Source organism: Galeopterus variegatus, unplaced genomic scaffold, assembly GCF_000696425.1.
Source record: "Galeopterus variegatus unplaced genomic scaffold, G_variegatus-3.0.2 Scaffold2663, whole genome shotgun sequence".
NCBI classification, from domain to species: Eukaryota; Metazoa; Chordata; class Mammalia; order Dermoptera; family Cynocephalidae; genus Galeopterus; species Galeopterus variegatus.
The window spans coordinates 264719-279510 of NW_007728774.1; the positions used below are offsets into that span (position 1 = coordinate 264719).

Genomic DNA, 14792 nt, shown 5'->3' on the forward strand with positions numbered 1-14792 from the left:
GAAAAAAAAAAAAAAAAAAAAAAAAAAAAATTAGAAAATTGAATCTAGATAGGAGAATTTAAGCATAAGAATATTTTTACACTAAGGAACATTATAGTTTATTACAATATATTTAAGAACAAATACTATTATTATATAAATAAATATTGAAAAATATTTGGTAATTATTACAACTTTTGATCAAGGATCTTTTGTAAAATAAGAAAACCATACAACTCCCTAATAATAATAATGACTATTTACTATAAATCATTAAAAAAGCAATAAAAATGAATCAAGATAATGGCAAGGTCAGTATAAAATTCTAACTACTTTATGTTATTTTAGAACTTTAGTTAATGCATAATAAAATATAAATATTGCTACAAAATAGAAAAATTCATTATTTTAACATTTATTAAATTAATAAAGACATTGAGAAAATCTAAGAAGGTCTATACTAAAACTATTGAAACTGATAAATTAATTTAATAAGGAGATTTTGAAAAAGGAAGTATAATAAATGAGCAACCACCCAATATACTGCTAGTAACCAGTAACAAACAAAAATGAAGAATATTTTCATTAATAAAAGCTATAAAATATTAACCTATTATAATAAATTTAGTAAGAAATATACAAGACACATGAAGAAAATATAGGCTAGTTAATATATGACCTGAAACACTATTTGATTAAATGCAAGAGAAGTCACATTCCTGATGGGAACATGTGATATTAATTAAACATCAACCCTTTAAAAGCTGTATGTACAAACAATGCAATTCTGAACAGAATTTCTTTTTGGATCAGTATTACTTTTAGAATTAATATGGAAACATAAATGTGTAATTATTATGAAGAAATAATAATACCTTAAGAAAATATTGAAAAGAATACTAAGGAAGAATATGCCATATTGGGGGGCCGGCCTGGTGGCGCACTCCTACAGTGCGCCGCTTGGGAGCGTGGTGGCGCTCCCGCCGAGGGTTCGGATCCCACATACAGACCGGTTCCCGCTCACTGGCTGAGCGAGGTGTGGGAGCAACACCGAGGGTTGCGATCCCGTTGCCGGTCCCGGTCCGGTGCGGGCGCGACACTGAGGGTTGCGATCCGTTGCCGGACACGAAAAAAAAAAAAAAAAGACAAAAAAAAGGAAAAAAAAAAGAATATGCCATATTGGATTTTAAAAATGGACATTGAATTAACCACAATAGTGTGTAATTGGCAGAACAGTATCAAATAGATCATTACAAAAGAATAAAAGTTCCAGAAACAAATTCAAATATATAGGGGAACCAAAAATACGATAAATTTGGCATTTTAACTCTGTGGGGAATGGGATGGATTACATAATAAATGAAGTCATGATAATTAGATACCTGTTTGTAAAAAAGTTAAATCCCTTCCAAATAGACTCGTTACCCTAATTTTTCAGAACAGCAAAGTTCAAAGATTCTAAAAGTTTCCACGTTAAAAGAAAAGTCACCTGCCATGGAAAAAGAATTAAATCATCTAACTTTTCACCAACCATGCTAAATGTTAGAAACCAATGAAGGCTTTAAATACCTTTAAAGTTCTGACAGAAAATACTGTTCAGTCAGGCGTTCTCAGCCGAAACATGTTTGGAAACCTTAACCTCCCAGAGCCTTCCTTTTCACAATTTCATTTACCTATGTGAATAAGAATACTAATGAATCTGTGGCCTTTGCTTTTACCCTGGGCATGCCCAGGTGACTCCACTTATCACCGAGGGTATCTGCTTGATCGACCTGTGGAAGTTAAAACGTCTCATCTCTGCGGAGGGAATCTGCTGCCTCACCCTTTGACAAGCCTTTTTTCTCGTTGCACTGGGTTTAGAGACACACTTGCATTGTTCAAGTCCATTGGATTTTGTCCCCGCCCAGGCAAGGGCTAGTGGTTACTCCCCATTATAATGAAGTCTTAGTGCACTGAGGGCCAATTTCATTATGAAGCCGCACAACTGTCCATCCTCTGGGACCCCCGACTGCTGGCATCCATGGCACAGCTCTAGACCACAGGCTCTGCCCTTAGCTCATCGCCCCTCACGTGAGCTCAGCATTAGTGTGGGGCCAGGGCCATGTGGATACATGAAGTTTTCTGCTTTTGGAAGGAGGGCTGTAAGCAATGTGAGTGACACATGCTGGCCCTTGATAGGAAATAAATGAATCCCTTCAAACTGTTTCTGTTTTTCGGTGTCCTGAAATTTCTGCCACAGTGTGGGAGTCATTCCAAATTTGAGAGAGACTTTGGAAATATGTCTCAGATAAGAACAAATGTTTTTTCAGATATTCAAGTACTATAAAAGTTTTAAAAAACAGTGTGACCTCATTTTGTAATAACAGACTAATAATTTTTGATATATTGTTTACACATATTAATGATTTCAGACACTATTATAAGAGCAATGAAAACTCCTCGATGCTTTAAGTTGGTGTGCAGCATGATCAGACTTGCATTTTTGAAAGATCTCTCCTTCACTAGTGAAGCAATGAAGGTCATAGGTCACAGTGACTTAGGTTAAGGTGTTGGAAATAGGAGTGGAATCAAGAGAATACGAAGAGGTAGGATTCACAGGACTTTCTGATAAAAAATACATAGGGAGAATGAAAGAGAAGAAAGAGCCAAGAGTATCTCCAAGTTTCCAACTAGAACTGGGTAGATTGAAAAGCCGTTTTCTGGAATAGGCACACTGGAGAAGGAAGAGTATTAGGGAAATAGAAAAAACTATTAGTTCACTTTTGAACACATTTGGAACATTGGGAGGAGAGTGATTTTAGATATTAGGGACACAGACTTGGGTTTCCCTCAACCAGAATCACAGCATTCCTTCTTAGTGAACCTAGAATAGCATGAGCATAATAAGGCACATCTGGGAAATAATCCATTTGAAAGTATAAAAAGGATATTGGGGGAAGTAGGATGCCAGATAAAATACAGGATGCGCAGAATGTTTCAGACATACTTATGCTATAAAGGTATTTCTTGTTTATCTGAAATTCAAATTAAACTGGGCATCTTCTGTTTTTATTTGCTAAGTCTGGAACACTATCTGGAGGAGATCTCCATGTTCCTGTGTCCCACTTCTTATTTTCTGTCCTGTAGCTGTCTCTGTCCTGGAAGGCTCAGGGACAGGGCACTGTGGTTGTCTGGAACAGCTAGTTGCTTTGCCAAAGGCTGGACCGTGCCCCTAAAGTAGCATCCGGCAAAAGGGAAGTTGCCTCTAAATCTCCATCTTGGCTTTTGAAGACTCATCATCAGGTTTCCTCTCCTGGGTGAAAGAGAAAGCTCTTCCCCAAGTGAGAGACATTTTCCCTTTGTTCTCTTCTGCCCCACCCTGTGACAGGTCTCTTGTGTCATCTGGATGATGCATGCATCAGCAATCCTTGCCACAAGGGGGCACTGTGTGATACCAACCCCCTGAATGGACAGTATATTTGCACCTGCCCCCAGGGATACAAAGGGGCTGACTGCACAGAAGATGTGGATGAGTGTGCCTTGGGTGAGTACCCAGAGCCTTTCCTGCTTCTTGGCGTGTCTGTCTAGCTCAGCAAGTGTTTAAACTGGAGCACACTTTACTCTACAAGCATGTTACATCCAAACCTCAGATTTCTCCTGTTACATGCCCATTGTTTACAACTGACGTTTTCAGTGTAACTGTGTGTTCCATTCCGGGAATTAAATATGTGGGAGGTCTGTATTTGATTCCCAATATAAAGCCCTACCTCAGTGACAGTTTGGGCAGAAGAAGAGCAGAGATGCAGAAGAGTTGAGATTACCCTAGTCATCAAAATTGAGAGTGAGATGATAAAAGGCCCGGCCCTGATGTGTAACAATCGTACCCTCATGTGTAGTCCACATTTGAAAAAACTCTGTCCAGTGCTTTGATTCCAGTAATTGGCGCTTGTGTCTTCCAGCCAATAGCAATCCTTGTGAGCATGCAGGAAAATGTGTGAACACAGTTGGCGCCTTCCACTGCGAGTGTCTGAAGGGCTATACAGGGCCTCGTTGCGAAATGGACATCAACGAGTGCCATTCAGACCCCTGCCAGAACGATGCCACCTGTCTGGATAAGATTGGAGGCTTCACGTGTCTGTGCATGCCAGGTAACTGGGCCCATCAGTGCCTGGGGTCTAGAGAGGAGGGCTGAGCTGCAGTTCTCTCAGTGGAGCACTCAGGGCACATAACAATACCATGAGCTCTGTCAGCTCACTTCCCCACACTGGGGACTGTGGGGACTGTGGGGTGTCAGGGGTCCCAGGCAAGCCTCTTACTTACAGAGTAAGGTGATGCTAGGATCCTTAGAAATATGCAGTCCAAATTAAACAAGCTCATTACATCCAAATCCACATACAGGTAATAGAAAACTTCAGAAGCAATTTACCGTAAGAATTCTTTAAATAAGAAGCTTTCCTGGTCCCCTCATATATTACAAATACCATACCATTCCGTTTGTAGGAAGAAATTTTACCCACAATTATAAGGGACTTGCCATTTATCCAAAATGAGGCACATGGATTCTGGGGCTCTTCTGCAGAACACAGCCAAATCCAGCTTGCAGCGACAGATGATTAAGACAACTGGCTGCTCTGCCTGATTAAGAGTGCCAGCTGCTCTAGCCCTGAAATACCCTCCTGACCTAGACCTGCACACTGAGAGCAACAGCAGCTCCAGCTTAGCTGGTCATTAGGAACACAGAGTGCAAAGATGGGGCCTGCCACTGTCCAGAAAGTATGGATTGGTCGCAGAAATGTGGAACAGTCATTGTGAGCATGCTGGGTCTTCTTACCAGTGTCTTTGGAGGTTATACTTCCGCTCCTTCCCCTCTTCACAGTGACATGCGTATCTGACAGCACCCCCTATCCAGCTGATGCTTAGAGTGACTGTGTCCTATCATGGCAGCATCCTTTTTCTCTTTGCAGAAATGTTCATGCTTATAGAACATGCGGCCATCTTTGTAAATTTGTGCTTTCTTGGCTGGAATACGCCTTTCTCTCTTTCTAAGGCACTTGTGTGGTCCGTTTTGTTCAGGTTTCAAAGGTGTGCATTGTGAACTGGAGATAAACGAATGTCAGAGCAACCCTTGTGTGAACAATGGACAGTGTGTGGATAAAGTCAATCGCTTCCAGTGTCTGTGTCCACCTGGTAAGTGCCCCCAGCTGCCCCTGTTTTCTGTTAGAGCACGAAGCCGACTGACCACATGGAGGGAGCAGGGAGAGAATGTGTGTGGGCTGTGCATGAGGAAATAATTAAAGTGAGTACTTGGTGATAGGAGTGTGTGTGTACAGAAATGGGGAATTTGTTTTAGCTAGTGTATCTTCCAAATCCTCTGTGGCCAGAAATCCAAGTCTCTTCTTGAATGGCCCATGACCCCTCTGTCTGTGTATATATTTGAGAATGCTCATACCTCACAGAAGCCTTAGTTGTAGGCTATTTAGGACTTTATTTTTTTCCCCATGGGTCATATTCTTGAAGGCCTCTGTGAGTTATTATTTTTAGACATTTCATCCTGTGAGTCCAGAAACAGACAACACATGTCAATTTTTCCAAGATCCTCTTTCTCTCCTTTCCCCCGCAAGCTATTGTTGAAGACATGCCAAAGTGTCTGCCATAGACTGCAGCCTCTGCCCTTGTTTCTTAAGGGGGAAGGTCCCCGTTGCCTCTGAAAGTACCGTTACTTGTTTGAGGGCTCCTTCTATAACATTTCAGTCCTCCTTGCTGCATCTAGAAGTGAAATCTGTGCTGTGAAGAAACAGTGATGGAGACACAGCACAAGTGCCTCTGATGCCTTCAGCTTCATCCAGTTATTTCAGTTGCTTGTTGGGAGAAATAATCCTGTTTGCTGACCCACGGATATAAGACCAGGGCAGCTACATGTGTGAGTGTCCTCCAGGCTTCAGTGGTATGGACTGTGAGGAGGACATTGACGACTGCCTTGCCAGTGAGTATGCCAGCAGCTTCTATACCCATGAGTGAGAGGAAAGCACACGGGGAGCAGAGGGAGCCTAGAGGAGGCTGCTGCCTCTCACGCTGACACTGGCCACACCAGTCATGTACTGATGATGTTTCACAGTAGTGTTTCTGAGTCTTCCTTTTGAAGCTAGTGTCTTTAGGAGTTGAGGCAATGGAATCTCTTTTAAGCATTCCCCTTAATTTTTGAACACTGACTAATTGGGGACAATGCTATGGTAGCTTTTTTTAATACAGGTTTTTCGAAGAACAATTAATATGCAATAAACTGCAAGTGGTTAACATAAAAATTTGATGTTTTGACATACCCTTGTGAAAGAATCACTGAAGATAATGAACACAAATCCTCATATCCTAAAAATATCCTCATCTCTTTTTTAATAACATCTTCTCTCCCACCACCCAGTCCCCAGGCAACCATGGATCTATCTACTCTATCATTATTCATTGTTTTGTTTTGTTTTTTTACACCTTTATATAAATAGAATCATACAATAAATACTCTTTGTGTGTATCTGATTTGATTCTTTTTTAAAAAAATTGACTATACATATTCACAGGAAAAGAACTGAACGTCAGCACCTGTGCTCAAGATGTGGTGAGCAAATCAATGCTATCAGCATGCCCACCACCTCAAATTGCAGTTAGTCCCCATGTCCCCCACTCAACCTTTCCTCAGTGCCCCTTTTCCTCCCCACCCCACCCCCTGCCCTGCAACCCTAGGTCTGTTCTCTTCCTCTGCAGGTTCAACCTGCCACTATGGTCTTTCTTTCCTTCCTTCATTCTCTCTTAGCTCCCACTTATAAGTGAGGACATGCAGTATTTTTCCCTCTGTACCAGGCTTATGACACTTAACATAATTTTCTCCAAACTCATCCACATTGCTGCAAATGGCAGAATTTCATCCTTTTTTATGGCTGAGTAGTATTCCATTGTGTGTATATATACCACATTCTTCTTATCCAGTCATCTGTCAATGGACAGTTAGATTGGTTCCATATCTTGGCTATTTTAAATAGAGCTGTGATAAACATGGGAGTGCAGGTATTCCTTCAACATGATGATTTCCATTCATTTGGGTATATACCCAGTAGTGGGATTGCTGGATTATATGGTAGTTCTATCTGTAATTGTTTGAGAAACCTCCATAGTGTTGTCCATAGTGGATGTACTAATTTACAGCCACTGACAGTATAAAAGAGTTCCATTTTCTCCATATCCTTGCCAGCATTTGTTTTTTTTTTTTTTTTTTTTGTCTTTTTGTCTTTTTCCATGTCCGGCAACGGATCGCAACCCTCAGTGTTGCCCCCATACCGGACCGGGGACCAGCAACGGGATCGTAACCCTTGGCGCTGCCCCCGCGCCTCGCTCAGCCAGTGAGCGGGAACCAGTCTGTATGTGGGATCCGAACCCTCGGGCGGGAGTGCCACCGCACTTCCCAAGTGGCGCACTTATCCAGTGCGCCACCGGGCCGGCCCAGCATTTGTTATTCTTAATCTTTTTGATAGTAGCCTGTCTAACTGGGGTGAGATAATATCTCAATGTAGTTTTGATTTGCATTTCTCTGATGATTACTGATGTTGAGCATTTTTTGATGTGTCTGTTGGCCATTTGTATATCTTCCTTTGAAAAAATGTCTGTTCAGATCCTTTGCCTATTTTTTAATTGGAGTATTTGTTTTTCTTACTATGTAGATGTTTGAGTTACTTGTATATTCTGGAAATTAATCCTTGTCAGATGTATAGTTTGCAAATATTTTCTCCCATTTTGTAGGTTGTATTTTCACTCTTGATTATTTCCTTTGCTGTTCAGAAGTTTTTTATTTTGATATAATCCCATTATTTATTTGTCTTTTGTTGTTTGTGCTTTTGAGGTCTTGTTCATAAAGTCTTTGCCTAGTCCTATTTCTTGAAGTGCTTCCTCTTTGTTTTCCTTTAGTAATTTTATGGTTTCAGGTCTTCTATTTAAGTCCTTAATCCATTTTGAGTTATTTTTGGTATATGGTGAGAGGTACAGATCCAGTTTCATTTTTCTGCATATGGATGTCAAGTTTTCCCAGAACCATTTATTGAAGAGGCAGTCTTTTCCCCAGTGTATGTTCTTTCTGCCTCTGTCCAAGATCAGTTGGCTGTAAGTATGTGGGTTGATTCCCGGGTTTTCTATTCTGTTCCATTGATCAAGTGTCTGTTTTTATGCCAGTACTATGCTGTTTTGGTTACAATAGCTTTGTAATATAATTTGAATTCAAGTAGTGTTATGCCTCTGGCTTTAATTATTTATTTATTTTGCTTAGGATTGCTTTTGCTAATCGGGGGTTTTTTGTTGTTCCATGTGAATGTTTGGATTGCTTTTTCTATTACTGTGAAGAATGTTATTGGTATTTAGATGGGGATTGCATTGAATCTGTAGACTGCTTTGGGTTGAATGGACATTTTCACAATGTTAATTCTTCCCATCTAAGAGCATGGTATGTCTTTCCACCTTTTTGTATCCTGTTTAATTTCTTGCAGTAGTGTTTTGTAATTCTCATTATAGAGATCTTTTACCTCCTTGGTTAAATTGATACTGAGGTGTTTTTTTTTTTTTTTTTTTTTTTTTTTTGTGACTGTTGTAAATGGACTTGCTTTCTTGATTTCATTTGTTGCTAGTTTGTTATTGGAATATCAAAGTGTTCTTGATTTGGGGGTGTTGATTTTGTATCCTGAAACATTAGGGAAATTGTTAATCAGCTGAAGAGTTTCTAGTAGAGTCTATAGATTTTTCTATATATAAGATCATGTCATCAGCAAACAAAGACAGTGTGACTTCATCCTCTCCAATCTGGATGCCCTTTATTTCTTTCTTTTGCCTAACTGCTCTGGCTAGTACTTCCAATACTATATTAAATAGGAGTGGTGAGTGTAGGAATCCTTGTCTTGTCCTTGTTCTTAATCAGGATGATGTTGGCAATTGGTTTGTCATAAATGACTTTTATTGAATTAAGGCAATTTCCTTCTGTACCTAATTTGCTGAGAGTCTTAATGAAGAAGAGATGTTGAATTTTGTCGAATACCTTTTCTGCGTCAACTGAGATAATCATATGGTTTTTGTCCTTGGTTTTGTTGATGTGGTGTATCACATTTATTAACTTGCTTATGTTGAACCAACCTTGCAAACCTAGGATGAATCCCACTTGATCATGGTGTATAATTTTTTTGATGAGTTGCTGTAATCTGATTGCTAGTATTTTGTTGAGGATTTTTGCATCTATGTTCATCAAAGATATTGGCTGGTAGATTTCTTTTTTTGTTGTATCTTTATCTGCTTTAGGTATCAGGGTAATGCTGGCTTCATAGAAAGAGTTTGGGAGAATGGCTTCTGTTTCAGTTTTTGGAAAAGTTTGAAGAGAAGTGGTATTAATTCTTCTTTAAAGGTTTGATAGAATTCAGCAGATAATCCATCCAGTCCTGGGCTTTTCTTTGTTGGAAAATATTTTACTACTGCTTCAATCTCATTGCTTGTTATTGGTCTATTCAGGTTTTCTATGTCTCTCATTGCTTGTTATTGGTCTATTCAGGTTTTCCATGTCTTTTTGGTTCAGTCTTGGTAGTTTGTATGTGTCCAGAAATTTATCCATTTCCTCCATGTTTTCATATTTGTTGGGGCACAGTTGTTTATAATAATCTCTGATTCTTTGTATTTCTGTGGTATTTGTTGTAATGTCTCTCTTTTCATTTCTGTTTTTTGTTATTTGGACCTTCTCTCTTCTTTTTTGTTTTTGTTTTTGTTTTTGTTTTTGTTCTGTTAACCTAGCTAATGGTTTGTCTATTTTATTTACCTTCTCAAAAAAACTACTTTTTATTTCATTGATCTTTTGTATTGTTTTTTGGGTCTCTATTTCATTTAGTTCTGCCCTGATCTTGATTATGTCTTTCAATCTACCGCTTTCGGTATTGGACTGTTGTTGTTTTTCTAGTTCTTTGAAGCGTAGTGTTAGGTAATTTATTTGAAATCTTTCCATTCTTTTGATGTAAGCATTTATTGCAATAAACTTCTGTCTTAGTACTGCTTTTGCAGTATCCCAAAGGTTTTGGTACGATGCATCTTTATTTTCATTAGCTTCAAGAAATTTTTGATTTCCTGTTTAATTTCTTCTTGGACCCATAGCTCATTCAGGAGTCTGTTGTTCAGTTTCCATGCACTTCAGTAGTTTCAAGAATTTAACTTGTTACTGATTTCCAGTTTTAATCCATTGTGGTCTGAAAAGATACTTGGGATGATTTCAATTTTTTAAAATTTGCTAAGACTTGATATGTGACCTAGTATGTGGTCTATCCTGGAGAAAGTTCCATGTGCTGATGAAAAGAATGTGTATTCTCTGGTCGTTGGATGAAATGTTTTGCCAAAGTCTGTCAGTTCAAATTGGTCTCAAGTGCAGTTTAAATCCTGTGTTTCTTTGTTGATTTGTTGCCTAAAAGTTCTCTCTAATACTGAGAAGGGTGTTCAGGTCACCCACTATTACTGTACTTGGGTCTATCTCTTTTTTTAGTTCTTAGAATATTTGCTTTACATATCTAGGTGCTCCACTGTTGGGAGCATATATATTTATGATTGTTATGTCTTCTAACTGGATAGACCCCTTTATCATTATATAATGGCCTTTTAAAATCTCTTTTTATGGTTTTTGGTTTGAAGTCTATTTTATCTTATATAAGAACAGCTATCCCTGCTCATTTTTGGTTTCCATTTGCATGGTAGATCTTTTGCCATCCCTTCGCTTTTAGTCTCTGTTGTCTTTATGGTGAGGTTGGTCTCTTGAAGACAGCATATAGTTGGGTCTAGCTTTTTAATCCAATCAGTTATTTTGTGTCTTTTGAATGGGGAGTTTAATCCATTTACATTTAGGGCTGTTATTGATAAGTATTGCTTTACTCCTGTCATTATATTGCTTTTTGTTTAGATGTTTTAAACATCATTTGTGCCTTTCTTCCCCTTTTATTTTTCATCTTCAATGTTGGTTGGGTTATTGAGGAGACATGATTTAGCTTCTTTCTCTTTCTCATTTGCATTTTGGTTTTAATGGTGGGTTTTGCTCTTTCTTGTGAATCTATGAGATTGATTATCATTTTTCAGATTCCAGATGCAGGACTCCTTTGATTATTTCTTACAGGGCTGGTCATGTTGTAGTGAACTCCCATAATTTTTGTTTGTCAGGGAAATACACTATTTCTACTTCATTTCTGAAGGATAACGGTGCCGGGTATAGGATTCTTCACTGGCATTTTTTTTCTTTTTCTTTTTAGTCTTTTTAATATATCATCCCATTTTCTTCTAGCATATAAGGTTTCAGTTGAGAAGTCTGCTGTTAGTCTGATGAGGGCTCCCTTATAGGTGACTTGGTGCTTTTCTCTTGCTGCCTTTAGAATTCTCTCTTTGTCTTTGAGTTTTCTAGTTTGACTATCCTGTGTCTTAGAGAAGATCTTTTTGGGTTGAACTTTTTAGGGATCTTTGGCCTTCCTGAATCTGAAGGTCTGCATCCCTTCCTATACCTCAGAAGTTTTCTGTTATTACTTTCTTGAATTAGTTTTCAATCCCTTTTCCTTTTTTCTCCCCTTCTGGAATACCCATGATTCAGATGTTTGTGTGCTTGAGGTTGTCTGCTAGATCTCTTAAATTTTCTTCATTTTTTAAAATCCTTTTTTCCTTTTTCTTGTCTGCCTGGGTTATTTCAAAAAGACCATCTTTGAGTTCTGAGATTCCTTCTTCTGGTTGCTCTAGCCTGCTGCTCATGTTTTCTGTTCTGTTTTTTATTTTGTTGAGTGATTCTTTCATTTTTAGGAGTTTGGTTACATTCTTTTTTTAAGTTATTAATCTCTGTAAATTTCCTCCTTCATACCATAGATATTTTTTCTTGTTTCATTGTGTTCTCTAGTTGATTCTTCTCTTATTTTTTAAAATCAGTATTTGGAATTCCTTTTCAAACATCTCAAGGGTTTCTTGCTTTATGGGGTTTGGTACTTGAGAATTACCATATTCCTTTGGTGGTGTCATATCTTTTTGTTTATTTGTAGTTCTAGTATTTTTACTAGATGTTTGATCATCTGGTAGAACACCTAATTCTTCTATCACTCTGGAGAGGATTATGAGGGGGAAGACTTCCTCCTCTGTTTGTAGGGTCTGCTGGTGACTCATATCAATGCAGTTGACTATATGGTGGGCTGCCTTGGCTCCTGTTCAGTCAGTGCACAGGTTCTGCACATTCACCTGGGCAGCCCCTGTGGCGGTTTGCTGGGGCCTGTGAGCTCCTCCAGTGCTCAGGTGTGGGTGGAGCCTGTGGCTGCATTGGTCCCTGGGTGCAGCTTGGGTCCTGCATGCACTCACCTGAGTGGCGCATGTGGTCAACAAATATTTTTAAATGAAACCTAAAATAGATGATGCTCAAAAGAACATAATTCTTTATGTAATATTTTATTCAATTTGGGGGTTTTTTTGGATAAAGCATTTAAGAATGGGACTAAATATAAAATATAGGAAACAACAAAGGAAAAAATTTTGAGAAAGAAGTCTATGAAAATTTTCAAATTGCTCAGCAAAATGGGAAAAGCTATTGTATAATTATGTAAGATAAAACAGAAACCAGTAAAATTCAAAAATAAAATCAAGGGTGAGAATTCATAAGGCTGTATTTGTACAGTAATCACTAGCTAAAATAACATAATACTGAACACCTTAGTAACTTAATAATGTTGCAAAGTTTAAAAAATCGTGTTGGGAAAACTGGATATCCACAAGCGAAAGAATAAAGCTGGACCTTTTACCTTACACCACATACAAAAGTTAACTCATAATGATCAAAGACCTGAGTGTAATACCTAAAACTACATAACTTTTAGAAGAAAATATAGGGGAAAAGATTTGTGAATTGGATTTAACAATTAGATTTTTTGGATATGGCACTAAAAGCATAGGCAACAGAAGAAAAATAAATTGTACTACATTCAAATTAAAAACTTCTGTGCATCAAAGCACAAAATCAGCAGAATGAAAAGGCAACCTATAGAATGGGAGAAAATATTTTCAAATCATATATCTGAATAAGGGTTAATATCCAAAATATCTAAATATCTCCTACAATTGATCAAAAAATCAAACAACCCAATTAAACAATGGGCAAGGGGATTTGAATAGACATTTCTTCAAAGATATATGCAAAAGACCAAGGAGTATATAAAAAGATACTCAAGATCAGCAATTATTAGGCAAGTGCAAATCAGAACCACAATGAGATACCACTTCATACCCATTAAAATGGTTATTATCTAAACACCAGAAAATTCTAGTGTTGGGGAGGATGCGGAGCAATTGGAACCCTTGTGCACTACTGCTGGGAATGTAAAAGGGTACCACCACTACGGAAAACAGTGTGCCAGTTTCTTAAAAAAATGAAAATTAGAATCTCCACATGGTCTGGCAATTTCACTTCTGGATATATACCCAAAGGAATTGAGAGTAGAGCCATAAACAGATATTTGCACACCTATGTTCATAGCACGGTTATTCATAATAGGCAAAAGATGGAAGCAACCCAAGGGTCCAACAACAAATGGCTAGACACATTGTGATACGGTACATACATACATTGAAATAGAAAGCCTTACTTACAAAGGAAGAAAGTTCTGACACATACTACGATATAGATGAACCCAGAAGACATTCTGATAAGTGAAATAAGCCAGTCACAAAAAGACAAATACTGTATGATTCCACTTATATGAGATACCTGGAGCAGTTGAATTCACAGAAAGTACAATATTGGTTGCCGGGCATTGGGAGAGAAAAGAAAGGGAAATTGTGGTTTAATGGGTATAGAGTTTCAGTTTTGCGATATGAAAAAGTTCTGGAGATGATTTGGGCAACAATGGGAATGTACAATGTACTTACTGCTGAAATAGAAACATAAAAATGATTAAGATGATAAATATGTACATTTCACCATGACAAATTTAGTTTTTTGGTTTTTGTTTTTTTCCTTTTTTGTCTTTTTTACTGACCAGTAACGGGATCGTAACCCTCGGTGTCGCGCCCGTACCGGGGACTGGCAACGGGATTGCAACCCTCGATGTTGCGCCCGCACCGCGCTCAGCCAGTGAGCGGGAACCGGTCTCCACATGGGATCCGAACCCTCAGCGGGAGCGCCGCCGCGCTCCCAAGCAGCGTACTCTCCAGTGCGCCACCAGGCCGGCCTACAAATTTAGTTTTTAATTTCCCAATGTGTAAATAACCTTAAAGTTTTTTAATAAATCCTAGTCCAAATTCAATTTCCTAATTTTTAAATAAAGTTTCCCTGAATGACGTTATTACTTACTAGCTATGTAATTTTCAGCAGGTTATTTAACCTTGCTGTGCCTCAGTTTCTCTTGTGGAAAAATCAGAAAATAACAGCACCTGCCTCACAGACTTATTTTCAGCAATACGCACGTTAATGCACACGACGTTCTTAGGATGCTGCCTGGCACAGAGTGCACTCTTCATAGATGTTAACCGTCCTCACCACTACTGGAGCCATGACTCAACGCCCTGGAATTTTTAGGATGTTTTCTGGTGATGGCCACACTCGATCAATGTTTGCAAGTATGATCATCACAAAATCTGGGTTGTCTTGATTTTCTGCTTTGAGTAAAAACAGTCCCCAAACAGTCAGGGGACCAACTTCCACTGTGAGGCTTCTTCTTTAATCAGAAGAACTATGTGGCTAAGGAGCAGGAGACTGGGGTGGGGCACAAGGGGCCTGCACGCTGCTTGGGGAGGGAGAGAAGTCCTGGGGTGAGAGGAGAGAACAGCAG

At 38.7% G+C, this 14792-nt stretch overlaps 1 protein-coding gene across 1 annotated transcript in view; it reads left to right on the top strand.

Annotated features, from left to right (window-relative positions):
• LOC103598536 (neurogenic locus notch homolog protein 2-like) overlaps positions 1 to 5145 on the top strand; it is a gene marked incomplete at its 3' end in the record, with an annotated part of 6788 nt that extends 1643 nt beyond the window's left edge. The window contains exons 2-4 of the mRNA XM_008582528.1: positions 3347 to 3502; positions 3918 to 4106; positions 5032 to 5145. Of these exons, the coding sequence (XP_008580750.1) occupies positions 3347 to 3502; positions 3918 to 4106; positions 5032 to 5145 (459 nt within the window). The remainder of the gene's footprint in view (positions 1 to 3346; positions 3503 to 3917; positions 4107 to 5031) is intronic.
• Between the last annotated feature and the right edge of the window lie 9647 nt (positions 5146 to 14792).